Genomic DNA, 25,228 nt, shown 5'->3' with positions numbered 1-25,228 from the left:
CTGTTGAAACTTAAATAAATACTTTAATTGAGGGATAAATATTCTGAAAGCCACATGCCATTTACTTTCAATGCTTATAACTAGATTATTTTTATATAGTGCATTTAACAAGTAAAGTCATTTCTCCTTTTGTTTTATTCAACAAGGAATGTAGTACTTCAGGAAACACTTTATAAGACACATTTCCTTGACAAGGATATAAAACATGCATACAATTACTACGTGTAAGAATGCCTATCTAAACTCTGTGTTTTAGAGAAAATAAAGAGAAATACTTTCCACAGGAAATTTCATCATTTATTCTTAGGCTGAAGTATTTATACATAAATTTGGAAAAATCAATGGCTTAGCAGATGCTTGAAAGATCACTTAATCAACTGAAGATTAGTAAGACAGTAAAAGTTGTTTGGTATATAACTGTGACTCCCATAGGTCTGAAATTTGGCTGGTTATCACAGGGCAAGCTTTCTCTACAAATGAAGTAGATGGTTTGAAACATACTTTTGAAGTAAAAGGGATTGGAAGGAAACCTGTGGCCTTGGAACACATCACTGTGCGTTGTGAAGTGGGGATTATAACAAATAAACCATAATGGTGCCCAATTACACAAATACAATGATAACTTACAAGTAAGGTTTTCCTTTTTTTTTTTTAAGTATGAAAGTGTTTTCAGGGCCTCCCTGCTGGCACAGGTGGTTGAGCACAACGCTGTGAAGCTGTCCGCAGCCTCTGCAGCACAGGTTCGATCCCCACCAGCCAGCAAGAATCCCACATGGCACGGAAGACCTCTCCTGTCTCGCCCGCTGCTCCCCTCAGCAGTGTATTTCAGTCAGTCTGCCTGTTCTGTTCCCTGCTCTGTCTCTGGTGAGTCCTCTCACCCCTCTGTACCTCTGGCCTGTACCCTGGTTCTTATAAAGAAAGAAAAAAAAAGAAAGAAGGAAAGAATTTCAGAAGAAATATATTGAATTATATGAAATTCTTAAAACATTTAACTAGGTGAAGTAATGTCACTGTAGCTGTTAAATTTCAATTATAATGTCATTAGCATCAAACTAATTTTATATGTAAATATTAATCCATAATCATGACAGTAAAATCTACTTGAGTATTGCATATTTTCATATGAAGAAATTGTACATGATAATATAAGGTATTTTTAAACTGCTTTTGAAGCAACTTTTAAAATTTTAATGTGAATGGGCATGGATTATGGGTACTTTGGTGGTGGGTGTGGTATGGTAACAACACTTGAGACACTAAAACACAGACAGCAATGTAAACCATTGTTACCTCAATTTAAAAAAATAGAAAAAAAATTAAATAAAATGTTAATGTTTATCTGTAAAATCTGCAAAGAGCTGATGAGACTCAGCAACAACAAAGAAAATAATCCAGTCAAAAATGGGCAGAAGAGCTAAAAAAAACTTCTCTGAAGAGGAAATAAATGGCCAACAGACATATGAAAAAAATGTTCAACATCACTTGTCATCAGGGAAATGCAAATCAAAACTACCATGAGATACCATCTTACACCAGTGAGAATGGCACATATTAAAAAAACTAGCAACAACAAATGTTGGCGAGGGTGTGGAGAAAAAGGAACTCTTCTGCACTGTTGGTGGGAGTGCAAACTGGTCCAACCACTATGGAGAGCTGTGTGGAGATTTCTGGACCTACTAAACATAGAGCTTCCATATGATCCAGCAATTCCACTCCTAGGTATTTACCCAAAGGACACAGAAACATCCATTCCAAAGAACACCTGCACCCCTATGTTTATAGCAGCACTATTTACAATAGCTAAGCTTTGGAAACAGCCCAAATGTGCTGCACCTTCCCCTGCAGTGACCTTTAGTGCTAACCGGCCCTAGGTCCGGCTGGGCAACCAGAGCGCAGGGAAGAACAGCAAAACCCTACCTGCTGCACCTCCCCCCCCCCCCCCCCCCCCCCCCCCCCCCGCAGTGATCTTTAGGAATGGCTTTCACCACGTTCCCTAGATCCAGCTGGGCAACCAGCTCCTGGGGGAGAACAGCCTGAAGCAGAGGAAGTGCAAGGAAGTTCCCTGAAAAGGCAGAAGCTTATCAAAAGATAAAGACCACCAAGAACCACTACAGAACCACTACAAGAATGCTAAAAATCTTTTCCCTGTCTTTCTAGAACTACAAACTTTAATCCCTTATTTGTCTTTCTAAACTTCCTTCTTTCTTCATAATGGTCATTGCTTGTTATGTAGATCACCTCCCTGATAGTGGTAGACTGAGCCCATGAGCAAGCTAATTTCCTTGATATTCATTCCTGTGCTTTTGGAAAACATATATATACTGGTCGCAAATTTAGAGAAAATTACACTCAGATTTTCACTCTTGAAGTGTGTCTGTTTGTCATTTCTTTCGCCGACGCCCTGACCACCCTGCACGCTTCTCTCAACCCTGAGGTGGCCTCATCGTCTACTGCCTACTGCTGTGCTGGTCCGCGGCACAAATGCCCAAAAATAGATGACTGGATCAAGAAGATGTGGTACATATATACCATGGAATATTACTCAGCATTCAAAAAAGATAACACATGCAATTTGCAGCAACATGGATGGGTTGGAAGGGATCATGCTCAGCGAAATAAGCCTAAAAGAAAAATACCGGATGTCTCTCATAGTGTAACAGGGTGGTCCCCAGGAAAGGGGAGGTTCCAGGTTCCCTGCCCCACCCAAGGAAGGGGAGCTGAGCAGGAAGAGGAGAAGCTGCAGAAGAGACTGAGGAAGGAAGCAGGATGGAGCCAGGAGACCTGGAGGAGGCACATGGAGCCTAGAGACACGTGAAGAAACTGCGCTTGTCTTTTGGTCGTGGACTAGGTGACACAGATGTGGTGAGACCCGTGGGGAGGTGACAATGGCAGCTTTTATCTTGATGTTGATTTTGCTCTTTCCTTCCGGGCTTGTCCAGTTGTTTGTGACCCTTTTCTGTGGGTCCCCACTGGAAGATGCTTTAGACTTGGGGCAGGCTTTGGGGCCTTGTTTGGGCCAATCCCATTTGGATGGACTTTTACCCACGAGGACGGGTAACTCTGGATGCTTCATTTAGAAACTAGACTAGAAACTAGACTTTTTGCCTTACCTGTATTGTTTCCTAGTTTTATTAAAGTTCCTTTTCATTAAAGTCTCCTATGTTTTGTGTTGATGCGGCGGATGGCAGAACCCATTTAGAATAGGCAGGTTTGCGGGGTTTGGGCTGCCCCTCTCCCTGTCCTATAACAATAGCAGGAATCTAGAAGACTTAAATAAGGGACCAGGAAAATGAATATAAGAAAGTGAAAATCAAAATCAACAAAAAACTATGAACCAGAGACACTTTTTGGGGGGTGGGGGCGGGAGGGGAGGGATTTGGGTCAGAATGGGGGTTTGCAATTGTATGGGGAATATAAAAATAAATTTATTATTTAAATAATAAAAAAAGGCAAGATGCATCCTCTCATTTACCAGTGTGAATAATATGGGAATGTGAAGAAATGAATAATTATTTACAATTTTATTTTCTATAGAGTTATGTCCTTGACCCTCTTTACTTGATTTAAGCTAATCCTAAAATGAATTTTTTCCATACCTGCTCCCATATTGATCTAAACATTGGTGTATGCCCCATGAATCCTGAAAAGATGCTTCAGGTACCTATCCCTCAGAGCTGCCTGAATTCGGGTTAATGGGGTGCTGCCAAAGTTTGAAAAATTGTGAATTTGCACGCAGAATTTGCTTTTTTCTTATAATCCTGAAAAATATTTACTTTGATTTTCTTCTTCTTTCCTTACTGAATAGCAAACAGAGTGAGGTGTTATATGTGAGAATCTTGTCTTGTCACCCCTCTTTTCAGACTTTCAGTATTGCCTCTTATTTTCAGGATCAAGTCTGTACCCCCTGAAATGGCCTTCACTGTCTTTCAGCAGCTCACTGTCCTTGCTTTTCTGCTCAGCTTCATCTCTTGCTACCTCTGGCTCCAACAATTCCTTGTATACAGTATTTTCTTTTGCTGCTGTTGGAAATATCTGCCCAAGTCTCTATCTTCCTTTTATTTTTTAATGATTTGATTTTTCTTTTTTTATTTTTATATATGCTTTAAATCATTCTTCCTTGTATCTTCCATTTTTTCCTTGTCTAACTCCTTTTCATTCTTTAGGGAATTCTTTGATGCCACTTTGCCAAGAATCCTTCCCTATCCCCATATACATAGATCAGATGCCTTCATGTGCTTCTACCATTTTTTCCTCCATCTCAACATCATACATACTACATCATTTTGCTATTATCTGCTTATTATTCTTCACCAGATTATAAACTGTGATAAAGGACCATGCTTCTCTTTGCCACATTTTTATACATATAAGTTGTGGTATCCAGCACAAATAGTTGTTCAAGGAAGATTTGCTAATGAACAGATAAAAACATAATGGGTGACATTTAAAAGAAAAGAGAGGGAGGAAGGAAAAGAGGGAGAGAGAAAGAAAGTGAGAAAGGAGATAAGTCATGACTAATGTGGCTTTGTTATAAATAAGGGAAAAAATGTTTTTTTACCACTTCCTCTCCCCTTCCAGAATTTATTGGTGAGCAAGGAATCCCATCTTAAGAATTCAATGAAAATATGATATAGAAAAATCTATAATTTCATCACAAAGTTTATTTCATTTTGTTAAAATTTCAGAGATGATGTCTATAGGCTTTTGGAATTTTATTCTACAGAATGAAGGCCTCCCCTGGTGGCGCAGCGATTGAGTACTGGGCTGCGAAGCTGCCCGCAGCTTCTGCAGCGCCGGTTCGATCCCTGGCCGCCAGCGAGGGTCCCACATGGCATAACAGACCACTCCTGTCTTGCCTGCTGCTCCCCTCAGCAGTGTATTTCATCAGTCTGCCTGTTCTGTTCCCCGCTCTGGTGAATTCTCTCACCCTCCCGTGCTTCTGACTGTACACAGTGCTTGTATAAATAAATTAATTTAAAAAAATGTACCTATAATGATGCTATGTTAGCTATATCAATTAAATGTAAAAGTTAAATCCTATTAGTAACAAAATTATTCTCAAACAATAATGGAAGTCTATTTCTGTCATTTAAATACACAAATAAAACTGAAGAATCTGGTTTTGTTTTTAAAGTACACTTTTCAGTGAGGCTATTTCTGTAATTAAAGATGTTATCTGTTAAAATTAATTGACCATTGTTTCATTAAAGTATTAATAATGCTGTTCACATCTTCCAGATCTTCCTAATTTCCATATATCTGTGTTTAAATTGCGCCAACAAAAAAGAACAGAAATATATTTAAGACCTAAGAAACATTTATTCTTAGAGATATTATCAGTAAAGTATCACCTTTCTTAATTTTTAAATTACCATAATTTAAATCTCTGTGTACCAATGTGCCATTTCTTTCCATTCAAATTTACTTTATTGCTTGTATTTTTTTTTAAGATTTATTTGTTTATACAAGAACTGGGTACAGTCAGAAGCGCGGGAGGGTGAGAGGATTCACCAGAGCCAGAGGGGAGAGCAGAGCAGGCAGAAGGACCGAAGTACACTGCTGAGGGGAGCAGCGGGCGGCAGGAGAGGTCTGCGCGCCATGTGGGACCCTCACCGGATGGCCGCAGATCGAACTGGCACTGCAGAAGCTGCGGGCAGCTTCCCAACCCAGCGCTCAACTGCTGCGCCACTGGGGAGGCCCTATTGCTTGTATTTCAATGGAAATTCTATTGAGAAACAATGGAGGTGCTGCTAAGGAGAAGGACTAGGCTAAAAATCTTTGCTTTGTAGTGTTAGACTTCATTATATACTTGCTTAGTGACTGCTGAAATGCTTTGATTCTTCATCTTCATTCTTTCATCTGTACAATGAAGTTGACCCATAGGCATTCAAGACTGATTTACATTCCCTTCCCTTCTTAACCCCCTCTTCCTTCATTATTTTCCTTAATCTATAAATTTTCTCAAATTTTTCCATGACAAGAGAAAACTTTTCACTAACACTACTCCTTCTACTTTTTATTTTCCATGATTCCTAAACTTCTTGAAAAAGCAATGTTTGTGGAATTAGTTCTTGTTTCACGGCAGTCCATTTATAGCTCCTCTACTCTGTTGAAACTGGTTCCACAAAGATCAGCCTTAATTTTTAGTCAAGAGAAATCAGGTATTTTCCCAAGTTCTCCATCTCAGCACTCCTGAAGTATTCAACACTGTTGATCTGCCTTCTTAACATTTTGTCCTTTATTTAATATTTCCTATACTTCCCATTTTCCTGTGATTCCTTGATTATTACTTATCTGGTTCTTCTATTTCTCTAACCTTGTGATTTCTGTTCAAAAATCCATCTTCCTAGGCCTCCCTGGTGGCGCAGAGCTGTGAAGCTTTCCATAGCATCTGCAGCATGGGTTCGATTCCCGGCCGGCCAGGGAGATTCCCACATGGCGAGGCAGACCTCTCCTGGCTCACACGCTGCTCCCCTCAGCAGTTTATTTTGGTCCTTCTGTCTGTTCGGCTCCCTGCTCTGTCTGGTGAATTCTCTCACCCTCCTGCACCTCTGACCTGTACCCCAGTGCTTGTAAAATTAAAATTAAAAAAAAAATTTCCATCTTCCACAGCATTCTTATGTCTATACAACATCATGCTTGGCAATTTCCAGCTTTGAACAGTCATCTAGGTACTAATCTAGGTACTAATATCAAATACATACTTTCACTTAAGTAGTTATGTAGGACTGTGTTTTTTTTTTGTTTTTTGATTCCACATATTAAAGAATTTCCTAAATTTCTTCCTATTTGATTTTTGATTCCTTTTTTGTTAAGAAAAAAAACATACTGTATATGAATCTAACCCTTTTAAATTTATTGGCCCATTGTCTTATCCTAAGACATGGGTTAACCTGGAGAATATTCCATGTGTGCTTGACACATACTAAAGACATCAACGAAAACCGTATAACTAACATCATATTTAAATGGTAGAACATTAAATTGTTTTTCCTAAGGTCAGGAACAAGTGTAGGCCACAGCTATTCAGCATTGTTCTGGAGATACTAGCTAGTGTAATTACTTAAGAAAAAAAATAAAAGAGATCCAGATTAATAAGGAAGAAATCATGTAATCAATTTGTAGATACAATCTTATAAATAGAAAATTCTAAGGAATTTACTAAAAATTATTAAAAGAGAGAAGTTCAAAAGGTTTAAAGGATACAAGATTAATATACTAAAATCAATCAGTTTATATACCAGCAATGAACAATCCTAATTAAAATTAATAATCATAACATCAAAAATAATAAAATGCTTTGGAATAAGTTTGACAAAAGAAAAGCAAGATTTATATACTGACAACTACAAAATATTTTTAAAAGATTTATTTATGCATACAAGAGCTGGGGTACAGGCCAGAGATGCGGGGGGCAAGAGGATTCACCAGAGACAGTGGGGAACAGTACAGGCCGATAAAGATAGACCAAGGGGAGCAGCAAGCAATTCAAGAGAAGTCTGCTGCGCCATGTGGGTTGCTCCCTAGCTGGCTGGGGATCAAACTCCTGCTGCAGAGGCTGCGCATTGCTTCATAGTGCGGTGCTTAACCCCTTGCGCCACCAGGGAGGCCCAGACAACTACAAAATATTATTGAAGGAAATTAAAGAAATTCCAAATAGACATTCTGTGCCCATAGATCAGAAGACTTAATATTGTTTTAGTGACAATTTTACCCAAATTGATGTACAGCTTCAACATAATATCTGTCAAAATCCCAACTGATTTTTTTTTTTGGACAGAATTTGACCAGGTAATCCTAAAATTCATATAGAAATGCCAGGGACACTGGGCAACCAAAGCAATCTCATGTAATAAAACAAATGGATGCCTCATGCTTCCCGATCTTAAAACTTACTGTGTACCCTTAACTACAAAGCTATGATATTACAGAAAAGGTGGTACTGACATAGGTAGACTTGTACATGAATGAAACAGACAGGAGTGTCCAGAAATACATCCTTATGATAGTGATCAGTCAAGTTTTGATGGGGATACCAAGAGAATTCAATGAGACAGAATTGTCTTTTAAAAAATGGTGCTGATGGGCCTCCCCGGTGGTGCAGCAGTTGAGCACTGGGCTGCGAAGCTGCCCGCAGCCTCTGCAGCTCCGGTTTGATCCCCAGCCACAGGGTGAGGGTCCCACATGGCACCGCAGACCTCTCCTGTCTCTCCCGCTGCTCCCCTCAGCAGTGTCCTCTGTCTGTCTGCCTGTTCTGCTCCCCGCTGTGGCTCTGGTGAATTCTCTCACCCTCCCACGTTTCTGACTGTACCCAGTGCTTGTATAAATGAATAAAAAAAAAATATTTTAAAAAAATGGTGCTGATGCAACTATACAGTTATATAGTCACATACAAAAGAGTAAATTTGGACCCCTAACACAGACCATGTAAAAAAGTGTTCTCAAAATGGATCATAGGTCAAAATTTAATAATTAAAACAAACAAAAAAAAAAACAGTAGAAGAAAACATAGAAGTAAATCTTTATAACCTTGGGCTAATAATCTTTTACATGTGACACCAAAAGTACAGATGATAAAATAATAAAAATAACTATTAATACTTCAAATATAAAGGCATTCAGATTTCTAAGCATCAGTGATATTGCTACAAGTAACAATAGACAACATATGTTGGCATTTTTTATAAGAATCCTTTCCTTTGTTGAATTTTTTCATAGATTTATTTTCAGGTTTTTTTCAGTTGCATGTAGCGTTTTTCTAGATTGCTTTTTATTTAAAAGTGAATCGTTTTGATGGAATCAATGAAATTTCAGGGTTTTTGTATGCTTTAAATTGTTACACTAATTTCATGTGAATTTTGACATTGTATAATTCTTGTTTTTGAATTCTCTTTTCTAGGTATCTTCAGATCTCCCAATAGTGTGGGGAAATACACACATCACCGTAGATGCTAAAAATGTACTACCATATGTTCTACATATATGCCCTTGGAAACGTGGTGTAATTACAGGTAACAAACCCATTCATAAAATGTTACTTGGATGAAAATATGATGAGAAGAAATATAAAATGTAATTCACCTTTTCTCCTTTAATAAGTGACCCATAGGAAAATTTAATTTCCATTTTAGTCATTATCTTTCCAAATAATTGGAGCATACATTTTCTCCCTGGTGCTATATACTCTTGGCCATTTATATCCTAGTGCTATATTCTCTTGGCCAATCCTAGAGGTAGAAATATTAAAGGCATAACAATTTAAAGTTGTGACAACTACTTTGAAATAGTTATACCAACTTATGAACCAGACAGTTTCTATTTTCATTTTAATCACCAAATAACAATACTCATAGCTGGTGGAGTCTCTAAAGTCTTAGAATTTTAATTCATGTTTTGTAAAGGGTAGCAAATCATTCATAATAGCCAGTAATGCTTTTGGTTAATACAATAAATCTCAGTCTTCTGTTATCTGTAAGACATTGAGTTCTGCTACATATCAGAAGGAAGGTAAGAGAAACTTCAAACTGTGGGACATTATTGAATTAGGAATGTTTATGACTATCTTAAACAATGCTCCTCATCCATAATTCAGAATCTTGAAGTTATGGAAATCAACCTAACAATAATTAAATAATCAGATTTAATATGCTTCTCTTTTGTATAGTCAATTTTTGTTGATTTTAGAGCAGTTGTGAGACTGTAAAATTCCAATGCATGTTTTCACTAATCAGATATGAACTCTTTTTAACATATTGGTTTGAAGAACTTTAGAAAGAATTTGGAAGTTAAGCACTACTCGGGGTATTTTTGTTAAGCAAGGATGAATTAGGTAAATGTTATTGGTTATAGAAGATATTTTGCAGACTTCATAATTTTGAGATATAATGGCAAATCATAACTGCTTTTCCTAGGGTAGTTCCTTAAAGTTGAATCAGTGTTGCCATTACAATTTGTGGAAGCTGAGGCTATAAAAGAGGTTAACGTCATCTTTATTGATAGCTCTGTCGGAAGACTTCTATTATAATTTAAATTGTATAATTACTTTTAATCTGACATAAGAGCTAGACTACATAATTTTCTTTCTTTTTTTTTTTTTTTGAAGATTTATTTATGCTTACAAGAGCTGGGGTACAGGCCAGAAGTGCTGGGGGGGGAGAGGATTCACCAGAGACAGAGTGGGGAACGGGACAGGCAGACTGACGAAATACACTGCTGAGGGGAGCAGCAGGTGAGACAGGAGAGGTCTGCTATGCCATGTGGGTTGCTTCCTGGCCGGCCAGGGATCAAACTCGTGCTGCAAAGGTTGAGGATGGCTTCATTGGTTGTGTTTTAACCCCTTGCGCCACCAGGGAGACCCTCCCTAGACTACGTAATTTTCATAGGTATATGAGAATGTTCCTATTGGTGCTGACTAAATAAGTCTGCCAATGTGCATATATGTCAGTGGTCTTTTAGAATAACTTTATGTCCATTTTTTCTGTTCTTAATTGTACAACAATTATTTGCTGCAAGCTTATAATTTGGAAAACTTTAATAAGGATTGTAGTTATGAATCGAAGTGGATGTTAAATCACTGAGGCCATTTGTTAAAATATTGCAGCTGATCCTTGTATTTATATGTTGAGAAATACTCGAATGTTTGAGTTCCACTGTAGTGTAACCTTGACACTCTAGCTTGACCCACCAGTGACCTCAGCCCAACCACACAGGGCCCTTTTTTCTTTTTTTTAAAGATTTATTTATTCATGCATACAAGAACCAGGGTATAGGCCAGATGCGTGGGAGGGTGAGAGAATTCACCAGAGACACAGTGGGAGCAGAAAGGCAGACTGATTGAAACACACTGTTGAGGGGAGCAGAGGGCGAGACAGGAGAGGTCTGCCGCGCCATGTGGATTTCTCCCTGGCTGGCCAGGATGGAACCCGCACTGTAGATGATGTGGACAGCTTCACAGTGCTGCACTCAACTGCCTGTGCCACTAGTGGGGCCCAGCCCTTTGGCTTTTTCTCATGATTAGCACTAACTTGAAGGGTTACCACATGATGCATCATATGCTTCAGGGCTTTAATCCCGAGTCCTTTCTGATTGGTTAGAATTGGAACATAGGTACTAATGATTTCACATGTTACCAGTAGCTAGAAAGATGAATATCATTTGACTTCTGCCTCCTAGGATTTCATAACTGGTGGTAGAAATAGATATTAATAAGTCATCTCAATACAAAGTACATTCTGATATACACAAAGTTTAAGCTTGGCACTAGGAGGCATGGTAGAGGGAACTATTCATCCGAACAATGGGGGACTGAGAGAACTTTTTAAAAAAATATTTCTTTATTTATGCATAGAAGAACTGGGGTGTAGGCCAGAGATTCAGGGAGTGTGAGGGTTCACCAGGGACAGAGTGGGAAGCAGAACAGGTGGATTTACTGAAATACACAGCTAAGGGGAGCAGCAGGCAAGACAGGACTGGTCTGCTGCATCATGTGAGGGTTAGCTCCTTGGCCGGAGATGGAGCTCAGATAGTGTTGAGGGTTAACCCCTTAGCCACCAGGGAGGCTCTGAAAATGGGCTGCATGTGGAAGAAGTTTTGACCTTGGACAAGTTATTATTTTTTTCAAACAAGGCGATGCTTAAGGAGGACTGATCTAATGATCACCTTCCAGCACCATTCCCAGTAGCTATAGGAAGTAGTCCTTCATTCCTGAAAGGAATGTGGTTGATGCAGCATAATACCCAACACAGCTGCATTTATGAAAATTGCATATGGAGACAAAAGGGAGAAAAGGGAATTAAAACTGCTTTTGATACTGTAAGCAATGCTAAGGAAGATGATACCATTAACAGAGATATATTTACTAGTTAGGGAGGGAATGCCCTATTCTATTTGATTTGCAAATTATCTTTTTATGTCAATAATTTTCAGAGAAATGGAAAAATATTGAATTAGTCAACCTAGATATGAAAGCATGGTACCTTGAAGGGAAACAGGCAGGCAAAACCATGCAAACAAAAGCCACATGTGTGAAGGAAGGTAGAAATAATCGTTTAATTACTAAATCCATTTAAGCATGATGGCTTCATTGTTTCCTGAATAGCAACAAGAAAAATGACCTCTGTGGTCTGGATTAATATTAGAATGCAAAGGACTATTATTGTTGTCTATTATTACAGTATTAGGATGTAACAAATTGTAGGTATTTAGCAATAGAGTGTTGCTTATTTGTATAGTCAAATACGCAACTAAATTTTTATTTGTCTCAGGTAGAAGTTTTATTTTAGCACCAGCCTAATATTTATGTGAAGATGATTAGGCCTCAGCAGTTAGAATTTACTTCAGTAATCATAATCTTTAAATTAGCTTAATTGGAATAACATAATATTCACAAATATGATTTAGAGGTAGCTACAAACATGCATGTTCACAACATAATGTAACTCATTTCTAATAAAGCACTTAGAAAATGAACTTGTACATATTAGAATTATGGTTGTACATTTTGATATAATCTAGATTTTATTTTTTCAAATAATTTGCTTCAGTTACTCTAATAATCTGCATAGCACACATATGTCTCTGGCATAGTTGTGCTGAGTTCCTTTTGAAGATGTCACACAGATCAGCTCACTGTCCCCTCCAACTTGTGAATATCAGGGTCATAATTTAACTTTAAAAAGTAAATTTTAATAATGAAATACAGATGACTGTCTAAACTTGTAGAACTACCTCTTGGTCCACCTTTCTCTATCTAGTGCTTTGAAGCTATGTAATTTACTTGCGGTTTGGTGATCCAAAAAATATAATATGAAATCAAGGCCTCAGAGCATGCAGGTGTGAGCTCTTTTGTTGGCAATAGTGTTCCCTGAGTCCTAATTATAGACCAAAAGCCAAGACTCCAGACCACTACAGTGTTGCCTGCATCCCAGAATAAATGTCATCTCCAGTGACAACTCTCTACAGTGGATGCATGCTCTCTTAGCTTGTATATGTATTTAACTTAGTTTCCAATGGGGAGAGGATTCTCAGAACTTCTTTTCCAACCTATCATAGAAATCACAATCCCTAAATATATTTTTTGACTTTCAATTCTTTGTTAACTAGTGCAATTGATTTTATTAACCAAAGTATTGGACTTAATAATTAACCCTTATGAATTTCTACTTGTGAGTGGCATATTTTCATTTCCAAGAAAAAAGTCTTTAGAAATTCTTACAATCATTCATGACATTTATTTGTAACCAAAGAAAAAGGAGGGTGTGAGGGGAGGAAGGGAAAACTCCATAGCTGAATATCTTACCATTGTCCACAGAGTTAATGTAAGTACCATTCAGAAAGTGAAGACTCGTGTATTGAAGCTTGAGTCATTTAAATGTATAAACAAAAATCAGCTGGAATAATTTAAAATGTTAAATATGACCTATTTCTCTAAAATGATCTGCAAACATTATGCAAGAATACTTTTATACCCAGAAATAATAGTGTTATGTGCCAATTATATCTAAAAAACAAATTAATTTGAAAAAGGATATTTTCATGGAGCATTTCCTTACAGTAATAAATCTTTGGAGGTTACAGAGCAATATATGGACACAGGTGAATGCAGTCTCCAAGGTACTCTTTTTATCCCACAGTAATATTAATTTCCAGCCATATTAGAAAATTTAGTGTCTACCCTGAACAATCATGATAGAGTTGTCTGAAATTCTCTCTTTTTATTCATGACCCTTGATAAGCTTGTAACTCCATAAAGCAGGTAACAATGATTAATTTTGACAGAGCCAACAATACCTTGTATTTTTTCAGTAGCAACAAAAAGTGCTTTTTTACTAGCTGAAAAGTAGTTGTATTCACTCAGTTCAACACAATTGTAGCTAAGAGTCATTTCTACAAATTTGCAATTCAGAAGTTAGCACACTGGAATGAAATCTGTTATGACATTGGCACAAGATAGCCTCATCCAAACAATTGCAAACAAGCTTTCATTCAGCTTTGGTAGAAACTAAAATTTCTCTTCAATAAACTGCTTTATATTCAAACAAAATGTTTTATGTGTGCACAATCAATTTCTTAACTTGGGCCTATGTTTAAATAAGATAGAAATAGTTTTTATAGTTGGCATCCTGCTACTCCATGAAATGACACACTAGTCACCAAGATACGCAATTCCGTTTACCATCTTTAAACACAAATTCATTTCACAATTTGATTTCTAAATTTGTATGTCATGAGCAGCACTACTTGTCATGTCTTTTCGGAATGTGATTCTCAGCAAAAATAGTGATATTTAAATTTGCATTTCTCATTTGAAGCTTTGGCAGTATACTCATGCTAAGTACCGCATTATGATGACAAAATTACACATCTTTTACTGTACTCTTTCCTATTTTATACTGTTACTGTGTTGCAAAGTAACATTCAGAAGTCAAACAGGACTTCAACCTCCAATTATGCCATTCTCTGTTTGTGTGACCTTGGTCTTATATATCATCATTGAATGTCAGGTTTCTGACATGTAAAATATAGTGTTTAACCTTTCTGGGTGGTTATGAGCCTTAAGTGGGTTTTCTAAATTCCTGCTATGAGTGGGACCATCTGATATTTTTCTTTTTCTTTCTGACTTATTTCGCTGAGCATGATCACTTCCAGCTCCATGTTGCTGCAAATGGCATGAGTTTATCTTTTTTGAACACTGAATAATATTCCATTGTGTATATGTACCACATCTTCTTGATCCAGTCATCTATTTTTGGGCATTTGGGTTGTTTCCATAGCTTGGCTATTGCAAATAGTGCTGCTCTAAACATAGGGGTGCAGGTGCCCTTTTGAATTAGTGTTTCTGTGTCCTTTGGGCAAAAATGAACATTCTGTGGCAATGAATAAATATTGCTCACCTAACAGGTGCCCAGTTAACATCACTCTTGTATGATATACTGACTCCCGGTTTTGAAAATTCCCTAACATGGCAAGGATTTATGGGGGGATTTGAGCCTTCTTTTGCCCCCCACCCTACTCTGTCCTACTTTGTCTCAATGGCAATGCCAGGGAGGGTGCTATCCAAAACTGAATCTGGATCCTGTTGACATTCCCATCACCACTGTGAACTGCTGTGTAGTTGTACAGGCATAAAAACCAGTCAGATGCCACTGGTCTTTCAAAATAAACATTTGTTGCTATAAAGCATTTTCATGCTCTTTAGGTGAAAGAAAGGGTTTGCCAAAACAGGGCCCAGAGGCACTGCAGAGAGAATAAATTGGTTTTACTTGGATTCTATCATGGTCCTTTGGGCTCTGCTCTCTCTGTTTACCATCTCTGCTTTCCCAGGAAGCCTGTCCTATGATGTTTCTGACATTAGCCACCTATATGCTATTTCCCCGATGGGCTTATGAGCACTAGATATTTTCTTCCTCCCTCTGACCCCCAAATCAAAATAAATATTTATGTTAGTCGCAAGCCCTACTCAGATGATTGACTGCCAACACATTCATTCATGTAAATAGATTAATAGGTGATGGCATAAGCTGTTTTCTACCTTTATGCTAGGGGATCTATCCTTTGTTTGCCAGACCAGCATTGGCTTTTTAAATTACTTAGTAGTGCAATAATTGGAGTGTGCAGTAAAATATGAAAATGAGGAAGATTTACAATCCTAGAGAAAAATATTTTACTGTTGAAAACTACACAGACTTTGTCAAGCTGAAGGAAGACACTCTAGCAATTACGGTGTTTGCCCACATTTAATTGGCACAACACTAACTTGTAATTGTTGATTATGTGTTAGAGGTGCTGTTTTCCCTGGGAGTACAAGGGTAGACTCCCTACGGAATATGAATTTAGGTTGATTTTGGAACAATGCTTTTGTGGCTGATGATTCCACTCAAGATATTCTGGTTAAAATCTTTGAGGGATAGAATCATAGATATGTAGATAGATTCATACATAGATAGATACATTGATAAACGTCTTCTGGGGTATCTAAAATATGTGGCTTCTTTAATTTTCATGCATTAATTACGTTGCACATGGTATTGCTAGTGCTGGAAGTTACCCATACATAGGAGACTGAACTCTGCTTATATATCCTGTTTGTATAGTACTTCTGATTTTCGGTGTCAATCTTTAAATTCTGCTGAACAGTGGTAGGTAAAATGTCTGAAATGTGCATTGTATATTTTAAATAGCTTTCCTGTGTTATTGTTGGCATACAATAAACTGTACATATTTAAAGTATACAACTTGAAGAGTTTTGAGATGTTTATACCATGAAACTTGTCCCATGATGTGGTACAAGTAGAGGATTCTTTGAATCCCTTTGAGAATGAATTCAACAAAATCACCTTAACTGGAGCACAGCAAGTTTATTAAGAAAAAGGGATACTTGCATAGACACAAGAGGACAGAGGCTGCCCTTTGCCCAAACAAGCAGTGTCTTTATATACTATCCTTTGGGGGAACTTAGTACTTTGTGGGATTTCTCATTTTAGGGTTGAGTTGTTTTTGTTCTGTCCTCTCTACCCTCCACCTCCAGTTCTTGGACTTGCAAAACTTCAATAGTCAGTTTAATGACTATGTTAATCATTTCTAGCCCCACCTCTGTGTTGTGGTCATGTGAAATGTCCACCTCATATTTTCTGTTCTAAGCTTCAATCAATCCCCTCTCACCAAATCTAGCCCCAAATCATTTGGGGACTTGAAGTGGGGAGATTCATCTTCTGTAAGTGCTTCAGGCTGGGATGGAATGTAGTATAGTCCCCCTTTTTTTTTTAAGATTTATTTATTTATGCATACAAGAACTGGGATACAGGCCAGAGGTGCAGTGGGGTGTATGTGGGAGGATTCACCAGAGACAGAGTGGGGAACAGAACAGGAGGAATGACTGAAATATACTGCTTTTTTTTTAGGTGTGTTAGTAATGAAGCGTTATTGTATGTGATAGTAATGGGGTTCAGATATTGAGACTCGCTGAGTGGGGTTCTTGGGTTCTTACTAGATTCCTTTTTGAGCAGCATACAACAAGTTTATTAAGAAAAAGGGGGAAAAGAGCTGCCTGTATAGACACAGGTGGGCAATAGTTGCATTTAAAAAGAGCAGGTTCATTAGGGAAAAGATGCCTGTGTAGACACAGGCAGGCAGTCGTGGGGCAAGATCTGCATTTTGACAGAGCAAGGGGTATTTTTTATATGTTTTTTAAGTGGAGTTTCTCATTGTTCTTGGTGGAATTTCTGCCTTTGGAGGTAAGTTGTTTTGCAAAAATGATTGTTAACTTTCCCTACTCCCACCTCCCGTTCCTTGCTCTGCCTGCAGATCTTCCATAGCTAGTTGAGTGACCATGTTAAGCACCCCGTCTTCTCCTCCAGCTCCTCCAGGAGAGCTGTCTAGGGACAGGAGTCGAGGTGTTTGTCTTTCCCAGCAGAGTGTTTTTTCTTTTTTTTAAATTATTTTTGTTATTTTTTTTTTTTAACACTGCTGAGGAGAGCAGTGGGTGAGACAGGAGAGGTCTGCTGCGCCGTGTGGGTTGTTCCCTGGCTGGCCGGGGATCGAACTCGTGCTGCAGAGGCTGTAGATTGCTTCATAGTGCAGTGCTTAACCCCTTGTACCACCAGGGAGGCCCAGTACTGTCCCTTTCTAAGGGGCCTGGGATATGTTCTTTCTAATACTTGCCCTTGAATGGCTGGTGGTTGATCCTTGCTGTTGGTTCTGGAAGATGGTTCAGGCAAAGTCCAGGAGGTGGGGTGTTTGGGCAGGCTGTTGTCCCTCTTGGAAGAATAATTGGAGTTTAACAGTCTCTATAAATGAGAGAAGAAAAATTTAGCAATGAAATTGAGTATGCAAGTTTGAAAGAGGAGAGTGAGAAATATAGTGGTTAAGAGCCCCAGGAAAGACAGTACCCATGGGAGATCCCCATTGTAGACCCCCACTTTCCAGGAGATAGACTTTCTCTCTCCCCATTAGCTCATGCTTAGTTTTCTTATGTTGTATATTACCTACCCACCCTGGTTCACATGATGACAGCATTCTTCCTCTAGATAAAGGCATGTTCTCCTTGTGCAGCAATAAGTAGATAACTATTAGGAGTTATTCTGCTAGAATTTTTCAAGGGATGTATTGGTGGAGGAGGGAAAAGGAGTAGCTAGAAATAAAATGATGATAGAAGAATTGGTGTGGCACTCCAGTTTAGAGTCCGGATTGTGGCTCCCTTATTTTCTGGGTGGCTGTCACTTAGGCCATGTTCAACAGTCCTGTTTCCTTGTCTTTTGAAGTGATAATTTAGGTAGCAAGACCTCTGGACTGCAACATTCCCATCTGACAAGTGAAGTTGGGGAAGTTTTTTGTTGTCGCAAAATGGAGGAGATCCTATTACAAAACCATTGACACAATAAACCATTGACACGATTCAGACAATGAATTTATCGCACCCCAAAAGGTTTCCTTGTGTCCGTTTTTAATCCTTTTACTACATGCCTTTCCTTGCCCTGGGCAATCATTTATCTGTTTTCTGGCACTATATACATTGTATAGCATTGTATATGAATGGAATCATGCACTCTGTGTTCTTTTATGGCTGTTTTCTTTTGTGTAATATAATTATTTTGAGATCCATCCACATGGTGCATATATCAATAGTTTATTCATTTTATTGCTGGGTAGTATTCCATGGTAGGGATATACCCCTATTTACCTTGATGAACACTTTTTTCCCCCATTATTTGGTAGTTTCAAATAAACCTGGTATCATCATTATGTATAAATTTTTGTATGGGTATATACTTTAATTCCTCTTGGGTTAATCCCTATGTGTGAGATGGCTGGATAATATGGAGGTTGAGTTTATAATTTTTAAAGAAAATGCCAGACAGCTTCTCAAAGAGAGATACTTTTCTGTTTCTACAAGCAAAGTATGAAAGTTCTTTGACATCCATGACCATACTTAGTAGGGTTAGTCATTTTAGCTTTATCCATTTTGATTTGTGTGTAGTGCTATTACAGTATGGTTTTAATTCAGTAATAAATGGTGATGTTGAATATCTGCTTGTCTGTCATTTGTGTTTGTATTGAAATGTTCTTTAAAATATTTTACATACATCCCCTCCCTTTGGCTTGTTTTTTCATTGTTGAAGTTTGAGAGATTTTTTTTAGATATAGCCTAGATTCGTGTCCTTTTCCAAATACATATTTTCATAACTTTTCTTCTAATTGTGCCTTTTCTTTAATTTTCTTTTTTCCAGTTTTACTGAGTATAATTGAGAATTTAAAAATTGTGTATGTTTACACTCTGCAATCTGATGATTTGTGAATTAATTATGGTAGTTTTTAATATTGATAAAATATAATTTATCCCTTTTTTATATGTATCAGGGAGAAACATGCAGTTTTATTAGCAATTTATGCCATTAATGCTTTAACATTCTGCCCAAGTAATAGAAGTATAAAATTAAAACAGCATCGGGCCTCCCCGGTGGCACAGCGGTTGAGCGCTGGATTGCAAAGCTGCCGGCGGCCTCTGCCGCGCCGGTTCGGCCCCCGGCTGCTCCCTGGCCACTGGAGGAGGGTCCCACATGGCGCGCAGACCTCTCCTGCCGCCCGCTGCTCCCCTCAGCAGTGTACTTCGGTCCTTCTGCCTGCTCTGCTCCCTGCTCTGGCTCTGGTGAATTCTCTCACCCTCCCGTGCTTCTGACTGTACCCAGTGCTTGTATAAATATAAATAAATAAATCTTAAAAAAAATAAAAAAAAATAAAATTAAAACAGCATCAACCATTCTTAAGCAAAAATCTAAATCACATCAATTTTAATAATCCATTTGGGTTGTGTGTGGTGTCTTCTGTTATTCCCATGTCAAAAATATGTCATAGAAAGAACGAGATGTATTTTATTTTTAACCAAAACAAGAGGTATTTTATTTTTAACCAAAAAATAAAACCAAAAAATTGGAGTACAATTGGGTGTTAAACTATTACATGTTTCATCATAAAAATTAACTTAAAACTAATAGGAGACAAGTGCTGTATTATACACAGAGTAAGGACAGATGTGGCCAAATGGCCAAAGCATTGAGTTTCTTTATCTCTGCTCTGTATCAACTTCAGCCACATATTTTTTTTTTTGCCTTGCCCTTTGATCCCCTACTAAAAGGGAAAAATAAAAGAAAATGAGTTAGAAATAAATTTTAAGAAGGTAGGAGGAGGATTAGTAAATGATTCCTTAGACTCATTTTTGTTCTTGCTACTCAGACTTTGTAGGGTAGTATGATAGCCGACTAGCAAAAGAGTGTTAAAGAGTGTTATGTGCAATATAATGTGCATGGAATAAATACTTAAGGAAAAAACTTCTTGATAGAATTAATGTACCTCCAAGAAATTTACACGTTGTTAAACATTCAGCCATACAGAGATTTTCCTTTGCAGCATTCCTCATTAGCAATAGGTAGTGATGAAGCATGAAGCCAATGGAGGGAACAGGATGGGTGTGAAGTGCAGAGAGTTCTCAGACCTTGCCAGGTTTAACTGTTGGCATGGAAACTTGTTTTGGGATGTTTTCTAAGGGATGAAATTGTTTAGGTAATCAATGAGCCTACCACTTTCTGTCAAAATAAATGTTTTGTAAGTATGTGAATGATTTTGTTAATTTTCCACTTAAAAGCCTATTCTGTGGTGATATTTAGACACGGCTTAATGTGTCCTTCCCCATATTCCATGTCAGCTAAGTGTAGATGACTTACTTATACCTGTGTGACCTGCAGGAAGTTACCCAACCTTCATGTGCTAGGTTGCTTAGCATTAACTTAGGTCCAATGAATAAATCTGACGTTTGTTAAAGGGGATAAATAGTTACCAAATGGGAAGCATTTACTATATACATAACACAGAGTAAACACTCAGTGAATGTTTTTTACTATCTTGAGAAGAAACCGTTAATATAAAATTACATTGCTCCGTCTTTACAGTTGAGCCTGATTTTATTTACATTTGAAAAGTAAGCCACTTAGAATGTTTAGCAGAGAAAAAAACTATTTGTTAAACTAAAAAGCTTGTGCTATTAAAAATATAATAATTGTAATTACTATTTCTGTTAGATTTTTTCATAGCACCTCTTCATACAAGTTGAAAATTTCCATTAGCTACAGGATGCTGTATCTTAGAGAGTTGCTCTTGTAATATTTTCCACAAAGTAGTCTAATAATTTTCTTATTTTTAATAAACTTAAGTACCACAGTCAAACTTTGTTTTAACCCCCCTTTTATTTGGTTGGCCCTAGCTAGAACAGAGGAAAATAGGGAGAAAAAAGTAGTCACAAGGACATATTATGGGAAAAAAATATTTTTTGAATCATATTCCTCTCAATCATTATTTATTATATTTGGTTTGATGGTTCGTTGCTGATGGTGAGATTGCTGCATCTAATGGAATTCTTTATAATAAGTTTATAAGCATTAGACTGCTTGCCTCTTCTATGGTAGCTAATTAGTAACCCAAAATAAAGATGCAATTTGAAAATGTAATTGTTTAGAAATAAAATTATAATTACATTGCCAAGGGAAAGGTTTTTCACTGAGGAAAAAAAATTGCGTTTAAATTAGTGGCATAATTCTTAACTAAGGTGCATTCTTTAAAAGTATTCTTTCAATTAAAAGATAAGGTGCTAGATAGGCCTGTAATTGCTTCTATAGTTCTCGTCACCCATTTCTATTTTTGAAATAAATACTTATTTTAAAGTTTCATTGATCAGCCACTAGAATACTTAATTTCTCATTCTAGTATATAATAGATGTCCCAGCTATACTCAAAAAGGGATTTTGAACTGTTTTACAGATGATTGTTCAATTTATTTTTGTTGAGGAATAATAAAAATGCAATAACATTTAAATGGGTAAGCTGAAGAAAAAAATAATATGCTCAGTATAGTAATAGACTGAAACAGAAAAGAATGGAGGATGTGTACTCTTAATTCTTGAGAATATTTCATAGTATTTGAAATATTGATTAGGCTTCCTTGCTATTCAGTGCACATATATTGTTAACATATATAGGTTTATCCAGATAATGGTTTTATCTAACTGAATTGTTTTCTTAATTTCCTTTTCAAATTGTTCATTGCTAGTGTGTATATATTGAACTGATTTTGTGTGTTGATTTTTTACCCTGCATATTTGCTAAGTGTTTTTATTAGGTCTACTATGCGTGTGTGTTTGAGAGAGAGAGGGAAAGTGTGTGTAATCATTCTAACTTTCCACTTGTAAAATTATGTCATCTATAAACAGAGATAATTTTATTTCTTTCCAGTTTTTTTTTTTTGCATCTACTACTATTTGTTTGTGTTGCATAACTGCCCTGGCTGGAAATTCCAATAGTGTATTAAATAAAAGTGGCAAAAACACACCACCTTATCTTTTGCCCTTGTATTAGAGGAAGCATGTTTAGTTTTTAACCATTGAATATATATGTTAGCTGTGGGTTTTTCCTATATATAGTCATCATAATTTTTAGGTAGTTCTCCTCAAGTCTTCATTTATTGAATGTTTTTTCCATGAAAGTTGGTTGAATTTTGTCCAATACATTTGATCCTTCTATTGAGATGATTATGTGTTTTCTACAATCTGTAAATTGAAAGATTTTTGTGTGTTGACCTACCTTTCTCTTTCCATTCATCCATTCATTCCTGAAATGAATCCCATATGTTCGTGATGTATATAATACTTTTAATATGCTACTGAATTTTGTTTGTTAAAAATTTGTTGAGAATTTTTGCATTGATGTTCATAAGGGATATTGGATTTTAGTTTTCATCTTCATCTGTTTTATATCAGATCAATGCTGGTTACCCAGAATAAGTTAGGAACATTTCCCTCCTCTTAAATATTTTAGAAGTGTTTGAGAAAAAATGATGTTGCTTCATATTTAAATATTTGGTGTAGCTTACTAGTGAAGTCATCTGATACTGGGCTTTTCTTTGTAGGGAGATTGATTCAATCTATTACTATTTTTTTTTTGGTATAAACAGATATCTATTCATGTGTTTCAATTTTAGTAGTTATTGTATTTCTAGGAAATTGTCCACTTCACCCAAGTTATCCAGTTTAACTATTCATAGGATTCTCTTATAATACTTTTGGCGCAAGCAATCACATTATCCACACTTTATTCCTGATTTAACTCTTCTCTCCTTTTTTCCTTAGTCTAGCTAAAAATCTGCCAATTACGTTGATCTTTTCATGAGTCAACCTTTGTGTTTTGTTTTTTTCTCTATTGCTTTTCTGTTCATTTCATTTGTCTTCATGCTAACCTTTATTATTCTCTTCATTATTCTACTGTTTTTGGGCTAGGTCACTTTTCTTTTTCTAGTCCCTTGCAGTGTACACTTAGGTTGTTGACTTGAAATTGTTTTGTTTTTTTTTTTTTAATTTTTAAAAATTTATTTATGCATGCAAGAGCTGGGGTACAGGCCAGAGATGCGGGGTGGGGGGGGGATGAGAGGATTCACCAGAGACAGAGTGGGGAACAGAACAGGCAGACTGACTGAAATACACTGCTGAGGGGAGCAGCGGGCAAGTCAGGAGAGGTCTGCCTCGCCATGTGGGTAGCTCCCTGGCCAGCCAGGGATCGAACTCTTGCTGCAGAGGCTGCAGATTGCTTCATAGTGCGGTGCTTAACCCCTTGCACCACCAGAAGGCCCAAATTGCTTTTTTTTTTTATATGTATGGAGTTGTTGCAAAAATTCTCCTCCTAGCACTGCTCTCACTGCGTGCCATATGTTTTCTATGATGTATTTTCCTTTTCAGTTGTCTCAATTTATTCCCTAATTTCCCTGTGATCTCTTCTTTGAAATATTGGTTGAGCATGTGTGTTTCATAAGTCAATTTTAGTATAACAGAGATTCCAGATAGTGCCATTTTTTGGTATTAACTTTTTGGAGCATATTTAATGGCTTACATAATAAATGTTTAGAGTTCATACTTAGGATCTTATATAAGACAAAATAAAAATTTTAATGAGGTAACACATGGCATGTTAAAAATGCCTTAGTAGAGGCCTCCCCAGTGGCGCAGCGATTGAGCGTTCGGCTGCGAAGCTGCCTGCAGCCTCTGCAGACTCTACAGCATCTGCAGCACCGGTTCAATCCCCGGCCGCAGGCCTAGTGTCCCACATGGCGCGCAGACCTCTCCTGTTGCATCTGCTGCTCCCCTCAGCAGTGTACTTCAGTCCTTCTGCCTGTTCTGCTCCCTACTCTGGCTCTGGTGAATTCTCTCACCCTCCAGAGCTTCTGACTGTACCCGGTGCTTGTATAAATAAATAAATCTTTAAAAAAAATGACTTAGTAAGAACAAGCATTGAAGACCAAATAAGTTTTATCTAGTCCCTAGTTAATCTGATATGTTATGTGTTGTAGGTACAATTTCATTTTCCGTTGAAACCAGACGAATTGATCAATCTGAGGAAGATTTAGATCAAGGTCTATATCGAGAACCCAGCCTTCAGCAGTCAGAATCAGAACTATCCCACAATTTTGATGAGGATGACTCAGGTAAATTTATTATTATGAAGTATTTCACAATCAGTTTTCATAAACTTTTATTATTCAATTTTAAGTGAACATATATTTTACAATACAATATACATACAAATATGTTGCATATATTGGGAAGAATTTTATTGTAGTATTTTGTATTAATTTTATGTAATTTACTACTGGATTTGTGCTGCTGTTAACATTAATAGATCATAATACTTTAGCCTAAATGCTACCAGTTTGATAAGTAAAAAAAAAATACATTTTTTATTAAACAAAAAAATATGGTAGATTTCTGATAAAATATTAATGTATTATTTGAACAATATGGTATGCTTTTCTTACTTCAGTCTACATGATAGCAGTCTTCCTCATATGCTAAAGAAAATGCTATTGTTTTTCCTTCCTGTGTTATAAAATTTTATTTTAATGTTATTTAAATATCTTATGTTTAAGATCCAAAGGAAAATGTCATGAAAGTTGAATTAAATAGGGCAGGTTTCTTGAAGAATGGGTAAATGAGTTCTTTTATGGGTGAGTAGCAGGAACATTAGATGGCATTAGACAAGAGTGTGGTGGGTTGACAGGAGTGAAGTTGTGGAGACAAAGAAGTACGCCAAAGCAAATCTTTATTGAATGAATTGTATTATACTTCTTTAGAGAAACACATATGTTTCATATTACATATTAATAAATATGTAGTGGGGGTGGGTAAGAGAGAGATTAAGG

General features: G+C 37.1%; 1 protein-coding gene across 1 annotated transcript in view; it reads left to right on the top strand.

The window, feature by feature from the left end:
* Window positions 1-25,228, top strand: part of CFAP47 (cilia and flagella associated protein 47) — a 330,871-nt gene that overhangs the window by 214,161 nt on the left and 91,482 nt on the right. Inside the window, exons 49-51 of the mRNA XM_054695900.1 lie at window positions 584-630; window positions 8,900-9,011; window positions 24,380-24,514. Of these exons, the coding sequence (XP_054551875.1) occupies window positions 584-630; window positions 8,900-9,011; window positions 24,380-24,514 (294 nt within the window). The remainder of the gene's footprint in view (window positions 1-583; window positions 631-8,899; window positions 9,012-24,379; window positions 24,515-25,228) is intronic.

Source organism: Talpa occidentalis, unplaced genomic scaffold (genome assembly GCF_014898055.3).
Source record: "Talpa occidentalis isolate TD23 unplaced genomic scaffold, MPIMG_talOcc4v2.1 talOcc4.15, whole genome shotgun sequence".
Lineage (NCBI taxonomy): Eukaryota > Metazoa > Chordata > Mammalia > Eulipotyphla > Talpidae > Talpa > Talpa occidentalis.
The sequence above is the reverse complement of the archived record's forward strand: the minus strand, read 5'-3'. Positions and strand labels throughout refer to the sequence as shown.